This window comes from Chamaea fasciata, unplaced genomic scaffold, assembly GCF_029207755.1.
Source record: "Chamaea fasciata isolate MVZ Bird 193981 ecotype frontalis unplaced genomic scaffold, bChaFas1.0.hap1 SCAF_1, whole genome shotgun sequence".
NCBI classification, from domain to species: domain Eukaryota; kingdom Metazoa; phylum Chordata; class Aves; order Passeriformes; family Sylviidae; genus Chamaea; species Chamaea fasciata.
Window position 1 is genome coordinate 129,095,528 of NW_027094086.1, and position 17,507 is coordinate 129,113,034.

At 38.9% G+C, this 17,507-nt stretch overlaps 1 protein-coding gene across 1 annotated transcript in view; it reads right to left on the reverse strand.

The window, feature by feature from the left end:
* Window positions 1–1,313: 1,313 nt before the first annotated feature.
* Window positions 1,314–17,507, reverse strand: part of COL1A2 (collagen type I alpha 2 chain) — a 38,957-nt gene continuing 22,763 nt past the window's right edge. Inside the window, exons 30-52 of the mRNA XM_066197426.1 lie at window positions 17,121–17,165; window positions 15,213–15,311; window positions 14,451–14,558; window positions 13,576–13,629; window positions 12,945–12,998; window positions 12,327–12,380; window positions 12,165–12,218; window positions 11,958–12,065; window positions 10,957–11,010; window positions 10,810–10,863; window positions 9,712–9,873; window positions 8,883–8,990; window positions 8,325–8,432; window positions 7,323–7,376; window positions 7,108–7,215; window positions 6,854–6,907; window positions 6,408–6,515; window positions 5,708–5,761; window positions 5,469–5,576; window positions 4,813–5,059; window positions 4,196–4,389; window positions 2,282–2,524; window positions 1,314–1,714 (exon numbers count right to left, since the gene is read on the reverse strand). Of these exons, the coding sequence (XP_066053523.1) occupies window positions 1,568–1,714; window positions 2,282–2,524; window positions 4,196–4,389; window positions 4,813–5,059; window positions 5,469–5,576; window positions 5,708–5,761; window positions 6,408–6,515; window positions 6,854–6,907; window positions 7,108–7,215; window positions 7,323–7,376; window positions 8,325–8,432; window positions 8,883–8,990; window positions 9,712–9,873; window positions 10,810–10,863; window positions 10,957–11,010; window positions 11,958–12,065; window positions 12,165–12,218; window positions 12,327–12,380; window positions 12,945–12,998; window positions 13,576–13,629; window positions 14,451–14,558; window positions 15,213–15,311; window positions 17,121–17,165 (2,379 nt within the window). The 3' untranslated portion in view covers window positions 1,314–1,567. The remainder of the gene's footprint in view (window positions 1,715–2,281; window positions 2,525–4,195; window positions 4,390–4,812; window positions 5,060–5,468; window positions 5,577–5,707; window positions 5,762–6,407; window positions 6,516–6,853; window positions 6,908–7,107; window positions 7,216–7,322; window positions 7,377–8,324; window positions 8,433–8,882; window positions 8,991–9,711; window positions 9,874–10,809; window positions 10,864–10,956; window positions 11,011–11,957; window positions 12,066–12,164; window positions 12,219–12,326; window positions 12,381–12,944; window positions 12,999–13,575; window positions 13,630–14,450; window positions 14,559–15,212; window positions 15,312–17,120; window positions 17,166–17,507) is intronic.

Here is a 17,507-nt window from a genome sequence, read left to right on the forward strand (position 1 = left end):
GGTTATAAACTTTATTCTGGATACTTTCTCCATGTCTCTCTTTGGGGCTTGTGGCTGGCCATCTCACCTCTTGCCTTACATGCTTTTGCTGTAGTCTTCATTGTCCTCTGTGGGTTCTCTCAAGCACCTTCCCAACCACAAAAACATGGCTGTTGAAATTGCAGCTCATTAAGGGTTTTCAGCAGTCTTCTAAAAGGTCTCAAAGAAGTCTTTGCTTCTCATGGTGGTTGGTGTGACAGTAAATTATTAAGGTTACCAAAAGCATATGGTTCTGTGTCCCATACAGTTCAGTTGTGTAAGGGCCTAACAAACACTGACGTTCCTGACAAAACAACTAATTCTTGGCATAGACTTCCGCACATCATTTCTAAAGCGCACAGGCACAGTTCTGCTGATTACAGCACAGCATCAGCCAGCGCAGCTGTATCAACAGCCAGGAGCTTTCTGCCCTCAAGTGAAAGACAGAAACTTCAATTTCCTTCCACCTTTAAGTGAGAAGATGATCCTTCTTGCAGCCATTAATCCTACTTAGTATTTGGAAAAAAAAGGAAGGAATTATTTCTGCTTCTGAACTTCTCATACTATGAGGTACAGAGTTCTGAGTGGGTTCCTTGAGAACTTCTCAAATGTTAGGGTTGAAATGAAGAGTCAAGTAGACAATCACAGCCTCAAGAGAGTTGTAGACAACCTTTTGAGGCTTTAACAAAATGTTTTACAGCAATGTGCTAACAGTATTGTAAAATCTGGGTGTGAGAATCTCCAATGCATCTAAGCAAGTAATTCATTAAATAGTTTCTTTTGGAACACTGGACATGCTTTATTTCATTTTTTTCACAATTTATTTAAACATCTCACATATACAAAATACATTTTCTTTCTGTTTTTGAGAAATGATGGGGATTTCTTTTTACCCATAGTAGAAGATGGAAATGAAGTTTGAAAGCAGGAACACCTGATTTTGGAGGAAGATGACATAGAGGAAGAAAAATTATCCACATGCTTAAGCTGTGGGTGAGACAGGACATCCTAAGTTTTAAGACAGACTTCAAAGAAACAGAGAAGCAATACTTTAAATGCTACTAGCACCATCAAAGTTCAAGTATTGGAAAGATACTCTGTAATTATGCAATTAGCACCACGGTATTTTGAGTAGAACTGAAAGTACCTCAGATCATATGGAGAAGTTCCTACAAAAGATGTGGATCACTCTTGATTTAGTGTATGAGGTAGTTTAAACCTTTGGAAGTCATGGATTTAAACTTCCTCTGTGGAAGATATTCAAAGGCCACAAGTGGTGCAAACTTTCATGACTTTTTATTTTGTTTTTTTTTTCTTTACAAAGGTTGACATTTCCCAAAACAAGGTGTTAAATCTTGAGAGACTTCCAAGTCCATTTGGGGCTGTATTAAATTTCATTGCACAATGCTCCAATCAATTCTTCTCCTTCTCTTTCGCCCAGAGTTTAAGCAAGTAGATGAACAGAAGAAATGGAAGGAGTCAGCTTTCATTATAAAAAGAAATGACAAGAGAATAGTTTGGGAGAGGCTTTAAGTTAATTTTAGTTCATTCATTTAAAACAGACTGGGCCAATGTCCAAACCGAATTCTTGGTCAGCGCCGCCAATATCCAAAGGTGCAATATCAAGGATGGGCAAGCGAGATGGCTTATTTGTTCTGTATTCAATGATTGTTTTGCCCCATTCATTGTTCTTTCTCTGTAAGAGAAGATTCATTGCAATTGTTATTGCACTGTTCACAGTATTAAGAGTTGTTTCACCTGAATGGATAGTTTCTGAAATAATTTCATATTAATTTTGCTTCTATTGTGTGCAAATCCGATACCTGCATCCAACTATTTAGATCTCCAATACAGAGAAAATATTTACTTGAATATTCTGCAGTCCTACGTGATGCCGTGTGCAAGCTACTGTATTATTCACACTGATGTTTGATCCTAAGAGAACTCTGCCTGATTGTTTCAGGAATTAAAGATCCTGCCCCTCTTATAGCTTGTGCACTGTTTTTCAATCTTCTATTTACATAGAATTTGGATCTGGTTCCTCTGAAACTTTTTTTTTGGCCAAGGTAGGATTTGTTTGCAGCCTCTTCCTTCCCACTTGTTAAGGATCTGCTATGGTTGGGTTTTTAGGCTATGTATCTTCACCAGGCAAAATTTTGCTGGTATGACCAATAATCTAATTCTGAATTAAAACACAACTCTATCCCTAATCACAGGCTTAGGCCTGGGCAGTCACCGTGCCCGTGGTTTCTGCATTACTTACAGAGCAGCCATCCTCGAGAACACTGAAAGTGAATCTGCTGTTGCCTTCAGCTCGCAGTTCAACATCGTTGGATCCCTGCAGCACAACAGCCTTTTTAAGGTTGCCAGTTTCTGCATCCATGTAGGCAATGCTGTTCTTGCAGTGGTAGGTGATGTTCTGGGAGGCATGGTTGGCCAGAAGGCGCATGAAGGCGAGCTGGGTGGCCATATCCTTAGAGGTCACTCCTTCACTGTTGTATTCAAACTGAAAAACAGAGAGGAACCCAGTCAGTTGTATTGCTGGGGAAAGGAGGATATTCATAATGAAAATGCCTAATAGTTGCTCTAGTGTGCTGGTTTCAGCTAGGGTACAGTTAATTTCTTCTCAGTTGCTGATATAGTGCTGTGTTTTTTGGATTTGGAGTGAGAATGGTGTTGATAACACACTGATGTTTCGGATTTTTGCTAAGTCATGATTATCCTAAGTCAAGGACATTTTTTTTTCTTTTTGGTGTCTCATGCTCTGCCAGTGAGGAAGTGGGCAAAAGAAACAGGGAGGGAGCATATCTGGGACAGGTGACCTGGGCTGACCAAAGGGATATTCGACATCATAAAAAATCATGCCCAGTATATAAACTGGGATAAAGTAACCCAAAAGGGCAGCCAGCCTGGGTTCAAGAAGCAAGGGAGTCTGGTACCAGTCAGCAGGTGGTTAGCAATGACATTGTGCATCACCTGTTGTTTTCCTTTTTATTATCATCATAAATATTTACCATTGTTACTGTATTATTTTTTTCAAATATTAAACTGTCTTTATCCCAGCATGCCAGTTTTACTTTGATTCTCCTCTCCCTTCTATTAGGGTGGACTGGGGGAAAGAGAAAGGGAGTTGAGCAAATGGCAGTGGTATATAATTTCTATCTGAGCTTAAACCATGACAGCTAGGAACTTTAAAACAAAGAATCACAAGTCTGAAATCACTTTTCTATTTCTCCTCCAGAATTAAAGAGCATGAAATAAAAGTAGTAGGAGGTAGACTGACAACCAGACATGAGTGGATGTAGTTAAACTGCGGAGTTCTGTTCCAGGATATGGTGTTAATATTTATATGGATTCAGAGACAAGATCAGGTAAGTTCAAGAAGAGAGTCTACTGTTTCCACAGCTACACACAAACAGTGCCTGTTTCAATAAAACCATGAAACTGTTTTTGATAGAATTTTGAAACTTTTAAAAATATAAGAGTGTCTGTGGATAGTACAAATGTTTTCTTCACTCTTATATACAGCATCTACCTTTAGCCACTCCAAGAAACAGGACCCTAGACTGTTCTGATCCAATGTGATTAAGTCTCAACTTAGACACTTCATTACAATATCAACTCAATTCCATTTAAGAATTATGTAATTAAATCTCCTTAGCTGTACAAAAGTGATGTATTTGCAATTTGCTGGGACAGTGTCTAACATGCAAGTAGTAGTTCTTGGCTTTACTTACACCAAGAATTCTGAACATTATGGTGGCATGCACTCAGAATCTGTGATGTGTAATATTTTTCCAGGAATAGTGTTGTATGTATTTTTTGTAACAAATATCAATTAAAAAGATTGATGTTTTTCTTATTTTTTCAGACATTTTCTGGACTGTCTTTATAGGTACCGTATTCCAGACCAGGCTTCCCATAGCAATACCCACTAGTCAGGCTGAATTGATCACTTGCAGACACCAAAAAAAGTTAGAACAATACTGAGAAGTACTTTTAACAAACTGATCTAAACCGGAATCAGAGCTCTATACCCTTGAGATAAAAGGTATTTGGCTTTTCCATATTTCTCCCCTAAGGACTTAATTTATCTGCTTGCTTCCTGAGAGTCACTGAATTGGAAACTCTTCAGACAGCACTGTAGGAAACAATCACCCTGCTGTACATCACTTACCTGGCTGCCACCATTGATAGTTTCACCAAACCATATGTGCTGCTTCTTGTCCTTGGAATTCTTGTTGATATACCAGTTCTTAGCAGGAATATTGTCAGGGTTGGCATAGATGCAAGTCTCACCATTGGAAAAATCACAGTATACTCTAATGGCATCTGCAGTGCAGCCTTGGTTGGGATCAATCCAGTAGAAGCCTGCCGTTGAGGGAAGAAATGTGAACAATGGTTCACTCAGCATAAACTTTGCATTCAGTTCATGTTCACTTGTCTGATATAGGAACTCAGGCCATAAATATCGCTGCTAGGTGCAATATTAAAGTGATAAGTGGAATACTTTGGGATATTTTGCATTGTTAATGTATAAGAAACTGTATTTGAAAGCAAGGGTTAAATATTTTTCTATTATTTTGGAAAATCATTGCAATAGTGTGCAACAATATCTGAAAAGAGCTTTTCAGGATGTAACTATCTATTTTCAGTGGAGGCAGAAAGAACTTCTTCATTGGTCATTTAGTATTTTTGCCACATGGCCAAGGATACCTTTCACTGAAGAAAGCTAATGCCCTGGAAGTGCTCCCTGAGCCAGAGAGGGCAAACATCTATCTGGCACTAACATACCGCTGCTCCATTCTGGGTGGCTAAGTCTGAGGTCACGACAGGTGCGAGCTGGGTTCTTTTTGGAGCCTTCTGGGGTCAGCAGGGTCTCAATTTGGTTGTTCAGTGTTTTCAGAGTGGCATCAACTTCATAATCCTTGGGTCTGAGAGAAGGCTGATCAGCCCGGTAGTATTCAGCATCAAAGCCAACTTCATATCCACCGCCATTGGGACCAGGGGGGCCAGGGGGACCAGGGGGACCAGGGGGACCCTGAAGTTTTTCAAAAGCAGAAGACAAAAAGCATTCTGTTAGAGATATGGTGCTTTTAATGAAATGCTTCCACACATGCATAGTTCTAGTTAACTCCTGGCACCTTCAGCTCTAATTGGAGGCAGCACACACAGACTCGCCCTGTGGTGACTGCTATGGGTTCAACCAGAAGAAGATGCACAATGCAGGACTACCACATCTCCTTTGTGCATTTGCTCTCTGGCCATAAGGAGTGAACAAAACCTTTTAATTTAGGTCTATTAAACATTTCCCTAATATTTAATATCTTTCTTAAGAAATAAACCCATATGCATTATTAAACTGCTAGGCTTCTGAAGTGATGTAATTACTAGGCTTATAGTGTACCATAAATGTGTTAAATCAACAAGAAGTGAAAGGTTATACTCACAGCAGGACCTTGGCTACCATGAGAGCCACGCACACCAGCAGGGCCAATAGGTCCAGGGAGACCATTGCGACCATCTTTACCAGGAGGACCAGAAGGACCAGGTGGACCCTAAAAGGAAATTTGAACAGTTTAAATGACAGTAAAAATACTAAAAAATGGGATTCATTTGGATGGGAGTATACTTATATATTGCACAAAGAGAATGGGATTTATTTGAATATATTCTGAAATTCACATACCCTTGGGCCAGCAGGGCCGGTGTTACCAGGAGGACCTTGATCACCATGTTGGCCCTAATGGGAAAGATACACAGTCATCAAAAAAAGAGCAGTAGAAAATGTTTGTGTTTGCTTGATTCAAGAGGGAACTGTATGTCATGTGTATATGGGCTCAGAGAATGGGAATCTAGCGCTAAAGACATTTATTAGTGGAGTTAGGGTATAAAACGCTTGTTTTGGGAAGAGAGGGTGTCACGATATATTTAAGAGGATAACCTATAAAATTCTTTTTATTGTTTCTTGTGACCTTCGGAGAAGGCTTTAAAATAAAAGTCAGAATTCCTAAAGTTGATACCCAAATTTAAAGGGAAGAAAATCCACAAATTAATTTGGATTTTTTTGAAATAAAAGTTTTAAAATTTCTGGCCAAAATAAGAAATAATACTAAAACAAAGGCAGAAGATTTTTTAATTCTTTGTTAGCCAAATGCAACTGAGCTTCAAGGGAAGTAATGATAGTCACAGTTCTAATGCCAATACCAGAATTTGCCATTTTGTACAAAAAACGTTGAATGTTAAAGAGACTATGTCTCTTCATTTGAGAGATGCTGCAGAGTGGAGTAAGTATTGTGCTGTATTGCGCATATGTAATTCCTTGCTAGTGTGATCTTATTTTGGTTTTTTGCTCTTTATATTCAATACCCTGAAAATCATTTACTTACAGCAAGACCAGGAAGACCCTGCAATCCATTGTGTCCCTTCAAGCCAGGAAGACCTCTAGGTCCCTTATCACCAGGTTGACCTTTCTCACCACGTGGACCTTGTGGGCCCTAGGAAGGGATATAGGTGTCAAAGGAATATATAATAGAAGCCTTAAAGGACATACTCCTGTCAAAGCAAGAATTAAGTGTAAATATTCTACATTAAGCCATATTCCAATGTATATAACGGACATCCCCTTAACAGATCCAGGAAGAGTGCCAATCCCAATAACTTCAGGATTGATCCCACAAAAGAGAATGCTAACTGAGATTCTAAGTTCCTAAGTATTTTCAGGTCCTTAAGCATTACTTTTCAGGCCCCTTGACCACATTTATGAGTCCTTATTGATAAAGAATGTCTTCTCTTCTTGCATTAATATGGTAATGTGCTTAAAAATCAGACTTACAGCAAGACCTCTTGGACCAAAAGCACCAGCAGGACCGACAACACCAGCGGGGCCCTGAAACAAGAATAGAGAATACATGTCACTGCTGTTTATTGTTTTAATGAAGGTTCTATGCTCAACACATCTCTGGAGAAAGTGAAGTAATTATTGTAGAGGTGGGATGGACTTTGTATACATATATATGATAGACAAGTCTTAGTCCTCTTAGACCTTAATCCAGAAAGTTAAGGTATATCATCAGATCATCGACTTACGGGTTCACCACGGTTTCCAGGCTTTCCAGAAGGACCAACTTGGCCATGAGGACCAGGAGCACCCAGAGCACCACTGGGACCAGGACTACCAGGAGCACCACGCTCACCCTGGGAACAAAGGAATGCAACAAGAGACACATTATGTTATTACTGACTTACACATATGGGAATATTTCTTCCATGACAATGAATTAACAGAAAAAGAAACAAGTTACCTTGAAACCAGGAGCACCATCACGGCCTGGGGGACCATCATTTCCAGGATTGCCCTATTAAAATATCATGAAAAAAATTACTAAATTTCACCACCTTTCATCTCACACAGAACTGTGGATCAGTCTAATTGCTTACAGTGGAAGTAAGAAGATATTGAGATAGGATAGTATAAATCTTAAAGAAAAAAACCCCTCTTCCTTATACATGCAAATCTCAAATGCCTTCAATATACTAATGTTCTCAGAAAACTAAAATGGTCTTCAAATATTTTAGGTTTTCAAAGTTCAGGAAAGAAAAGAATTACTGGGATTTGCAACATTTTTCTAAATGAAAAGGCTAAGACCATAGTGGTCTTCACTAGCTTGCACTCTTTTAAAACTGAGACTTTCTTTTTAGATAAAAAATGCCAGTGGAGGGAGAAGAACCTAAACAATAGTCACAACTAAATTACTTGGTTGTGATACTTCATAAAGCCAAATGGTTTTCTTTGTGAATGTTAATTTCACTTCAGCACTTAGGCTGTGTACAAAAAAAAGCCCTTTTCCTTCAGAAAATTCGAACGAAACAAAGTTCAGGATTTTTAAATTACTACTTTCTGTTCTCTTTGAAATCCTGCAAAGTCTCTGCAAGATTTGTATTAACAATGTATTAACTATGCTTCAGGTTATCAAATAAGCTTCCCTGATAAGGCTGCAATTTTTATACTTTCATGAAAGATATGTATGTTGCCCACTCCATCTTTTTTGGCCTTTAACCAAAAAGTGAAAAGATTCTGAGTGTGACTTCAGGATGTATTTCAGACACAACTTGTGCTTTAAAAAGTTTGTCACCTAGTTGGACATAGGAATTCATCACTGTAAAAATCATGATACAATTTTCCCTGAAGACACTGTACAAGTTTGCTAGCAGAACAGCCTCCAGTTCCATCCACTTTTTCTGAGTACTTGCATTTGGATCAGAACAAAGGAAAAGCAACCTGAAGAGCATAAAAGACAGCTTACATCACGTCCAGCTTCACCAGGAGCACCATTTGGACCAGGAGAACCCACAGGACCAGAGGGACCACGGGCACCAGGAGGACCAGAAACACCCAGGGGACCAGGTTCACCCTAATACAGGAACAGTTGTAACAAAATGTGACATTATAATACAACACAAACCAATCTTACAGAATTTTAGCCTTGATTTAAGAGCAACAACATTTCTCTGCAATGCATTTGGGAAGGAAAAAAGAATCAGGACACAAGAAATGTACCTATCTATATCAAAAGTTATCTTTATTCTAACTGTTACTATTAGAAACCTCTTAACATTTCTGACATTTCTGACATTCAGAAATTTGCTCACTTGCACACAATTCTGGTTTGCCTGCAACAAGCCATAATTTCTTCCACTGATATAGGTCTGGTAGATCCATATCCTCTGTTTCCAACAGCAATGGAAACAGCATAATCTGCATCTCCCTGCCTTCCCATAAGACAGGACCTCCTGTGTGTAGGTTTTCTTTCTTTTTCATTACATGCTATCTGTTTAAAGCAGTTAACTAATCATATACTCACTGTTGCTCCAGAGATGCCTGGAAGACCACGTTCTCCCCGAGAGCCAGGCAGACCAAGGATACCAGGAGCACCAAGAATACCCTGAGGACCTGGAGTACCAGGAGGACCCTATGACATGAAGAAAGTAATATTTATATTAACAGACAACAATGAATGTAACATACACATCAGACAATGATACTGAAAATTTCATTCTCGGTTCCAATTTCTGCCAACCACAGAAGAAATCTATAATTTTTTGTTTTGAGTAACAATTGTCATATTTCACACAAGTGCTTACTTCAGTAAGACAGAAACATGTATGACTTTTAAAAAAAGCCAGTAATTCTGGATGTGAAAACTTAAAGATACTCAAAAGTAATTTATTTTTTTGCATAATTCCAAGTCAACCTGTGGGCAGATAACTTTAACCTTGTGATTCCCATGAATCAGAGTTTCTGATGCAGCTATGAATTGAGATTGTTCTAAATGGACATCCACAGGTTCCCTCTTTTTCTATCCATGAGGACCAATTTCAGAGGACAAGATGTGCTTCCTTTTCTCAGACTAAATATCAATTTCTTCTGTAGTTAGAGAAAGATACAACTCACCACAAGAGAAAAAGAGAAAGGAAACCCTGACTCAGGGATCAGGTTCACTTTTTATGGCATATTTGTCAAGCATGCCTATAAACAATTTCTTGTGTCTTAGTGGAACTTCTACTTAAAGGCTTTGTTAAAATTGTGGATTAAGTGGAAAAGCCCTTTACAAACACCAAAAGTATCTCAGAAGCCATAACATTTACATGAAGAAAAACATATTTAATGAGATGTGATACTCAGTAACTTACAGCAGCACCAGCCTCTCCAGAAGGACCTTTCTCACCAGCAAAACCAGGTGGGCCAGCAATACCTTGTTCACCAGTGCGGCCAACAGGTCCAACATCACCTCTCAGACCTCGAGGACCATCTTTGCCAGCTGGGCCAGGAGGACCAGGGGGACCAGTGATGCCCTAGGATTGAGTATGAATACGATACCATTACAGACCATTATAGACCTGGGGATAACACAGATAAATTGCATTTTAAGTCCATGTGAAAAAATAGTGCCTTGCAATAAACAGGTCATCAGCTCCTCTGAAGCTTCTATTGCTTTGTTAGCAGTGGAGAGCAGAGCTGGAAGCAGTAGAATTGTTTGACTGCTTTCTAGCTTCTTTTTTTTTTTTTCTTTTTTTTCTCTGGGCAGGTAAAAGCGGCAAAATTTGGTGGGAAAATATAGATCTGTCTCTCGTTGCAGACATTAATTGCAACTATAAAATCCATGAGAAAAAGACCCAGTTATCTTCCAATTCAAGAGGATTATTTGCTTTGCATACTGGGATTTAATATTTATTTAAATCTAGAGTATCTAAGAAAAGAAGTGGCTTTTGGTAAAGGCGGGAAACACCTTTGAGAAGAAAAAATCACAAATGTTAATCTAGAATGAGAATTTCTTGCTGAAAAATAAAAAAGATTCACATTCCAAAACACAGTGAGTTTGCCCTGCTCAAGATGGGCTAGAACTGCAGGTACTTTAGAAAATGTAGACATATGATAACCTTAACATTCTTCTGCAGACTGGATATGACCTCCTTATTCCACTCCATCATGAGTAATTGCATAGCCATTGATTTGAACAAAAGCAAACAAACATAGATTTTTGGAAATGGTTGGGTACTTCAAGAGGCATAGGGATGCTTGATGGATTTTTATAAAAACTCACAAATCAAATGTATATGTTGTACTCTGGGAGTTTGAACAATTAGATTTTTTTCTCATCCAATTCTATAAGGATCTGAGGTTATTGCAGTGCAATTATGATTCACATCAATGAAACAAAAGTTAGGATTAACCCTAAGCAAAGCAACTTCTGTTTTATTCTCCATTAGAGTTCTTCATTAGTTACTTACGGCAGGGCCAGGAGGACCAACTCTTCCAGCAGCACCAGGGAAACCAGTCATGCCCTAAAAACAAAATTGAAAGCAAAAATTAGGTTTAAAGGAAACAGTAACTTCATGAAAAGCAACAATATCAGCATTAAACGCCTGAAGACTTACAGGAGGACCAGCATCACCACGAGGGCCAGCGGGACCAGCAGCACCAGCGGGACCCTAATTAGGAAGGATTGAAAAAACAAACACAATTAATGCTCCCCATTTAAAATAAGGACTGTCTCACTACTGTGAAAGCTAAGGGTGATTTTTACACCAGCAGGAGGAGGACTGGGCCCCAAACCTTGCTGCCTATCCTGATAATAGGGTATTCAATTCTCACAGACATTTTAAATTGGTATCATAAGGCTTGAGAAAAGTTGCATTTCTGATTCAGGTTAATTTCCTTGTAATTGTTACATGTATCTAAACAAATCTGGAAGCCAAAACGTGAAAGCAGGGAAAAATCAAGTCCTCTATTTGCACTGTGTGACTAATACAGCCACAGAGTGCAAGAGCCTGGTATTGGTCTACTAAAATCATACAATAAGTAACCCAAGCCATCTTATCCTGTAGCACTTCATAATGTTTGAAGTATGTGGGTCTCACTTTCTGCATCATTTCAACCAGTTCCCCAATAATATGTGTGTGAAGCAGTATGCAACTTTGGGCTATAAAGGTCTCCGCACATGAAAAGTCTATATGCAAATGGATGCATGGGCAAATTTGCACACATGCTTCTGGATGACTGAGTCTGAAAATCAGACTGTGACAGCACATCCTGTCTTTGAGAGAAAAGTGTCAACGTCCTCAGCTGAAAACTTACCCACAATCACCCCCTGAATGGACCAAGATACAGTGATTTTGCTGATCTTCAGAGCAAGTTGAAAATTAGTTATTATTTTATCTTCATTTCAGTTCCAGACTCACGATCTGAGCCCACATAAATAGATTGATAAAATTTACATGATGTGTGAAAATCAGCATGGTAACTTTTCTCACAGCCTAGTTTGAGGTACTGCTTCTTTCTTTCATTACCTTTTCTGAATTCAAGGCTTTCAGGCTAACATATTGCTTGCATGGCACAGTTGAGAGCTGTGCACTTCACAAAGACACAGTTCACTTACTGGTGGTCCAGAAGCACCGACTGGGCCAATGGCTCCTGTTGGTCCAGTTTCACCCTTTGGTCCTTTGGGCCCACGCTCGCCTTTAGCGCCAGGCTGACCAGCTGCACCCTGTGGGCAGAAAAACAGACAAAATGAGGAACTGAAAACCTTGCAGAGGAAATAGAGGAAAATTACGGCATCAGTGAGGAAAGTGCAAACGAAACTCACAGGGGGTCCAGCAAATCCACTGGGACCTACAGGACCAGGCTCACCACGTTCACCCTAAAGAGAGGACAAAGAAGAGACAACTGGTTGAAATGGTCTTTAAAAGGGCAGTTTTCTAAACATCATGACTTTGACACAGGAATAATTGTAGAAATTGCAACTTACAGGGATACCACGGGCACCAGCAGGACCAGCAGGACCAGCAGGACCTCCTTCTCCCTAAAAGAGAGCCCAAAACATTTTGACACTGGGAAATGGCCTTAACAAAGCCAGAACAGGAATGCTCCTGTCGTACTGCTACATGTAGTGAGTCTCCTTGGGTCTCCATTGCAGAGGATGTTACTGAAAATGCTTCTGATTTTGATCCACCCTGTATTAATAATTTCTAATGATTCTCACACAGCATAAAGAATTATTCTGAGCTAATGTGTGGTTATTAATCATTGTATCAAAACCCCCTCTCACAGTCTGAGTAGGATTGTGGAGTTTAACCTCAGCTGGAAAAAATTCAGCCCAAGGCTGAATCAGAATCCTCTCCAGATACAACCCACTGCCATGCAGATGTGCATCCTCTTCCCTACTCTTTTAGAAAAAGGTTTGGGATCCTATGTCAAGCTTCACTGAATAGTCCCAACAGCCCTTGCTTCCTGGATCTGAAAAACTTAAAGAATTGGTATAGACTAAGAAGATGGAATTGATTTTTAATGGAACTCATCTCTTTAATATTCATGTGTGAGTAAACTGTATCAACAAGGCATTTTTTCATTCAAAGAGTAGACTTACCCGATCACCAGCACCACCAGCAGGGCCAGGAGCACCAATAGCACCAGGGAGACCCTATGGGCCAAGAGACAGGACACTGTTTCAAACAAAATGTAAGTAGGACCAACTGCTTTAAATAAGCTTTCTCTTTCCTCCTGGAGAAAGGTGTGTAACTAACTTTCTTTGAAATGTTCTCAATATAAAGGATACATGATTTTATAAGACAAAATCTACTCTGTTATTTTCCTTCCCAAATGATGAATTCTAAGAAAGGCACCTGAAATCTCAAATTAAGGATAGTAGTTTAGTGTAACTGCGCAGGCTGCCTTTAAAATTAGCTGTCTGGGATGAGTCCATGAAATTAAAGAGGACACTGTCACACTGAACAGCTCTGCAATGTCTCTGCAATACTCTGCACATGTAATTTCTCTGCTTGGATGAATGAGAAGTGATCACTTTTCTCTCTCTCTCTCCCCCTGAATTCAATCATCCTTGGACAAGAGGCAACAAAATTACATTGATTCGTATTAAAAATAAGAGATACAAGCAGTAATGCAATACAGTGGGAAATGCAAGTTCTGAAAATCTTTCTCAGTAATTTAAGTTCTGAGGTGTAGCAAGGTAAAGTCAAGTAGAACCAGAAGATACTTACACGAGCACCATCTCTTCCTGTTGCACCCATATCACCTCTCAGACCTGGGGCACCCTGGAACACACAGTGGGAAAAATTGTATTGGTAGTGAACACAATAGTTTCTGTGAAAGAAGTCTTGAGCTGTTTGCTGAGTGCATTACTTAGACATCATACAAAAAAGCTTATCATGCTAGCTTTTCTGGAGAAATGAGCATTGATTATTATTTCTTCCTTATTGCTGAGTAGGTACTAACTTGCAAAGTGAATGCTTGGAAAGGGGACTGGCATACTTTTCAGAATAAACCTGCTTCTGTCATGGGAAACCTTCTTGGTTTCTCCCAGGTCCCAAGAATTAGAATTAGAATTAGAAATTGGAAACCATGTCCATTTATGTTACAAATGAGTAATATAAATCCCTCTCAAAATCTCTTCTATTTTAGGCAAGAGATATCCATCTGTAAAAATTCTTCTGGGTATTCACGTTATACTTTCTATACGAAGCAAGAAAACAGTTGCTAAAAACAATGATGTCATTTGGGTGGTCACATAAAATGCCACATGTTTCATATAACAAAAAGTTATTTTCAGGCCATTGCTAGAGTCAAGAAATCAGATCAATGTTCTCTCTTTTTTTCTTAATAGACCCTAGTGTTCTGCATTAATCTCCATGTCAATACATAGTGTTTTTTAAAAAGTTTTACAATGACACCTTAGAAAAGACAGTCAGTCTGTTCGACCAACAAAACCTCTACTTGCTGATTATCGAGTTTCATAGTAAATAAAAGTTGCATTGGGGTAACCTGCAAATTGTAACCTCTACAGGTTTTTCCAAGTTACTGAAATTTAGGCATCTCAAACCTATGCATTCACTAACAAGCTAGTTTTTGATCTTACCTTTTCACCCTTGCCTCCTGGAACACCAGCAACACCTCTTTCTCCTGGGATTCCACCAGGGCCAGCAGGACCAGGAGCACCAGCAGCACCAACATTGCCAGGCTCACCCTAGCAGCAAGAGTATATCATGTAAGTCAGGGTCAAGTCACTCACACAATTTGAAACAAAATCATCATTACTATATTCTGCCCACCATTCTACTTGGCTGCAAGCAGTGTGAGCAGTGACATTTTTGTCTTGAGCTATTGTATGTGCTTTACTTTTCCAGCTAGTAAAGATGCTAGGTGTGAACACTCTCTTTGATTCTGTGGGCTCCTGAGGTTTTAGATACATTTTCCAAACTAAACTCTGTAGAAAGACTAGCCATGGAAATACAGAAAACTAAGACCCAGATTCACTTAACATCAAGCCAACATCATCATTTGCTAGATGATCTCTTCCTATTGCCCCAATATTTGGGGGAAAATATTGCTAACTAAAACCAAAAGCTTCCTCCATGTATAAGTAGATGGGGTATAAACAGAAGTCAGCATGAATTTTGGTCAGAATCTCAGATCCTATCTCCAAACACAATGACAGCAAACCCAGCTGACAACCTGTATTTTAACTGACTTCCCCTCCCATCATCTACAGTACTAAACATAAACACATTCAATATTAGTGTGGACAAGCTGGGATGGAACTTTACCACTTGGAGAAAGGGTTTGGATTGCATTCATCAGGAATTCAAGGGTCAGGCAGTGGCAACTGGAAAAGGCATACCTTGTTACCATCGGGGCCTGGTGGGCCAGAGGGACCACGGCTGCCAATGGGACCAGCAGGACCAACAGCACCGCTCTCGCCAGGAGGACCACGTTCACCCTACAGGAGACAGACACTGATCTCAGTGCTTCCTTGAACTGCTCTGTAGCTGAAAGCACTGGCTAGGTGCAATGACAGTGTGATGCCTTTTTACCTGAACAAACCTTTAATTAGAATTGTGCAGCTATTAACCAAATTGGTCACAAGAACTGGCTCTAGCTTTTGACACAAAAATATCAAAACGAAGTAAAAGTCTTGCATCATGACAACAACTGACAACTAAAGTATTAATACTTTGCACATGAATTTTGGCTACTTTGCTTGTTATGTTAACAGTGTCTGGCATTCTGCTGTCAAACGGAGATTCTGCTTTAGGACAAATAATGGATTTTAGTGAAATTAATGGGATAGTAATTGGCAAACAATTATTTTTACAGTGGCAAATACCTGGTGACAGGAGAATAAAGGTAACACCTAAAGCCTACTAATTTCACCTGTACATTATAACAGGTAGAAAGATAAATTCTGAATCATAGATGTGGAGACATGGAAGTAGCCAGAAACTCAATTTAAATGCACAATAGATCTATCAAAGAAAGAAACTAGTTTTACTAAAGATATCTCAAATTATCGCAGTGTGATCAAGCTGGACATCAGTAAATAATCTTATAAGGTATAATGGAGTTTTTAGCTATGCTGGAGAATTTGGAATGTGTGTAAGAACTATTACATGGTCAAAGAACTGACTTAAGGGGAGATAGCACACCAGTAGAAAGCACCAGTGATGCAACAGATTAATTTATATTGTAGAGATGTTCCTAAATTCATTTTTTTCCATACATTTTGTTAATTACAGAAGGCAGAAAAAGAAGAAATATGCAGATATCACAAAGGTGGAAGCATTTGTCAACAGGAAGAAGGACTGGCAGACTACACAGGATGAAGTGAGTAACCTGCTAGATGGCTGTCACAGCAAAGAGATAAAATTCAGGAGTGCAAGTACCAGGCCATTCATTTTGGCACCAAAACTGCAAATTCTGCTGTAAATGGAGGTTTCAGTGGCGAAAATGAAGAAAGGGAAAAGTAATAGCCAACAATATGACACAGATGTGTAAAAGGAAAATGTGATCTGGCGCAAGCACTGGGGTATTTTTAGGAAGGGTTACTTTTGTGTATAAAGCAACAGTAAGACCTAATTTGGAATATTGGATGAAATACACTGAGGGCTGGATATGTGATGCTTAGGGGAAGCTAGAGCAGAGGCAAATAACTGCTATTGCTATGACATAGGGAACTTGGCTTGGATGCATTGCCAAAATGAGAGTTTAGAGCAGACATGGTTTTTGATACGGACTCAGGGCACTAAAACATAAGCAGCAAAAGTACTGTTTAAACTGATTGAAATAAATTATAAGAGTGAATGGAAATATTTGTCACTGGACATAATCTGGAAGTCAGAAGAAAAGAAGCAGCAACAGAAGTAGGTTAAATATCAATCTCTTTGGAAGTGGATTTGGAAAGCAAATAATTAATTGAGCCCTTTATAAACTACTTCTTGCTCTACATAAATGGGATCTTCCTGCCATGCAGGAAGGCATCCACACAAAGCTCTTTGAGGATGTTTATTAACAGTTCAGAATTAAAGGGAAGTGGGAGGCAAGATCTTCTAATGACTATTCTAGTTTCTGAATTCAGTCCACTATTTATTCAAAGACAGTGCTTGGGAGGTAGGAGCTGCCTAGCAAGGGATAGTAAAAGTGAAATGGTTGGGCTAAGAAAATCTGTGTTACTAGTTACTGTGTCTGGTTACTATTATTATTGAACACATTATTAAGACAGTCTGTACCAGATTTCAAATGAGTTACTCACTCTTGGGCCAGCAGGACCAGGAACACCAAATTCACCATGAAGACCCTGTAAGAGAGTAGATATAGTGGTAAAGTTTATTTCTTAGCAAAAAAATGGAAATTCTCAAATTGCAGCAGCATATTGAGAAGTTTCAGACAAATTTTCAGACAGTCTATTACATACATGGAAATAAGCCCTCTTCCTGCAGCTGCACAATATCTCAAGGTACACATATATTATATATTATATATTATATATTATATATTATATATTATATATTATATATTATATATTATATATTATATATTATATATTATATATTATATATTATATATTATATATTATATATTATATATCATATTTTTTCATCTGAAGAGGTAGTTATTAAATTACAAGCTCTTTTTTCAG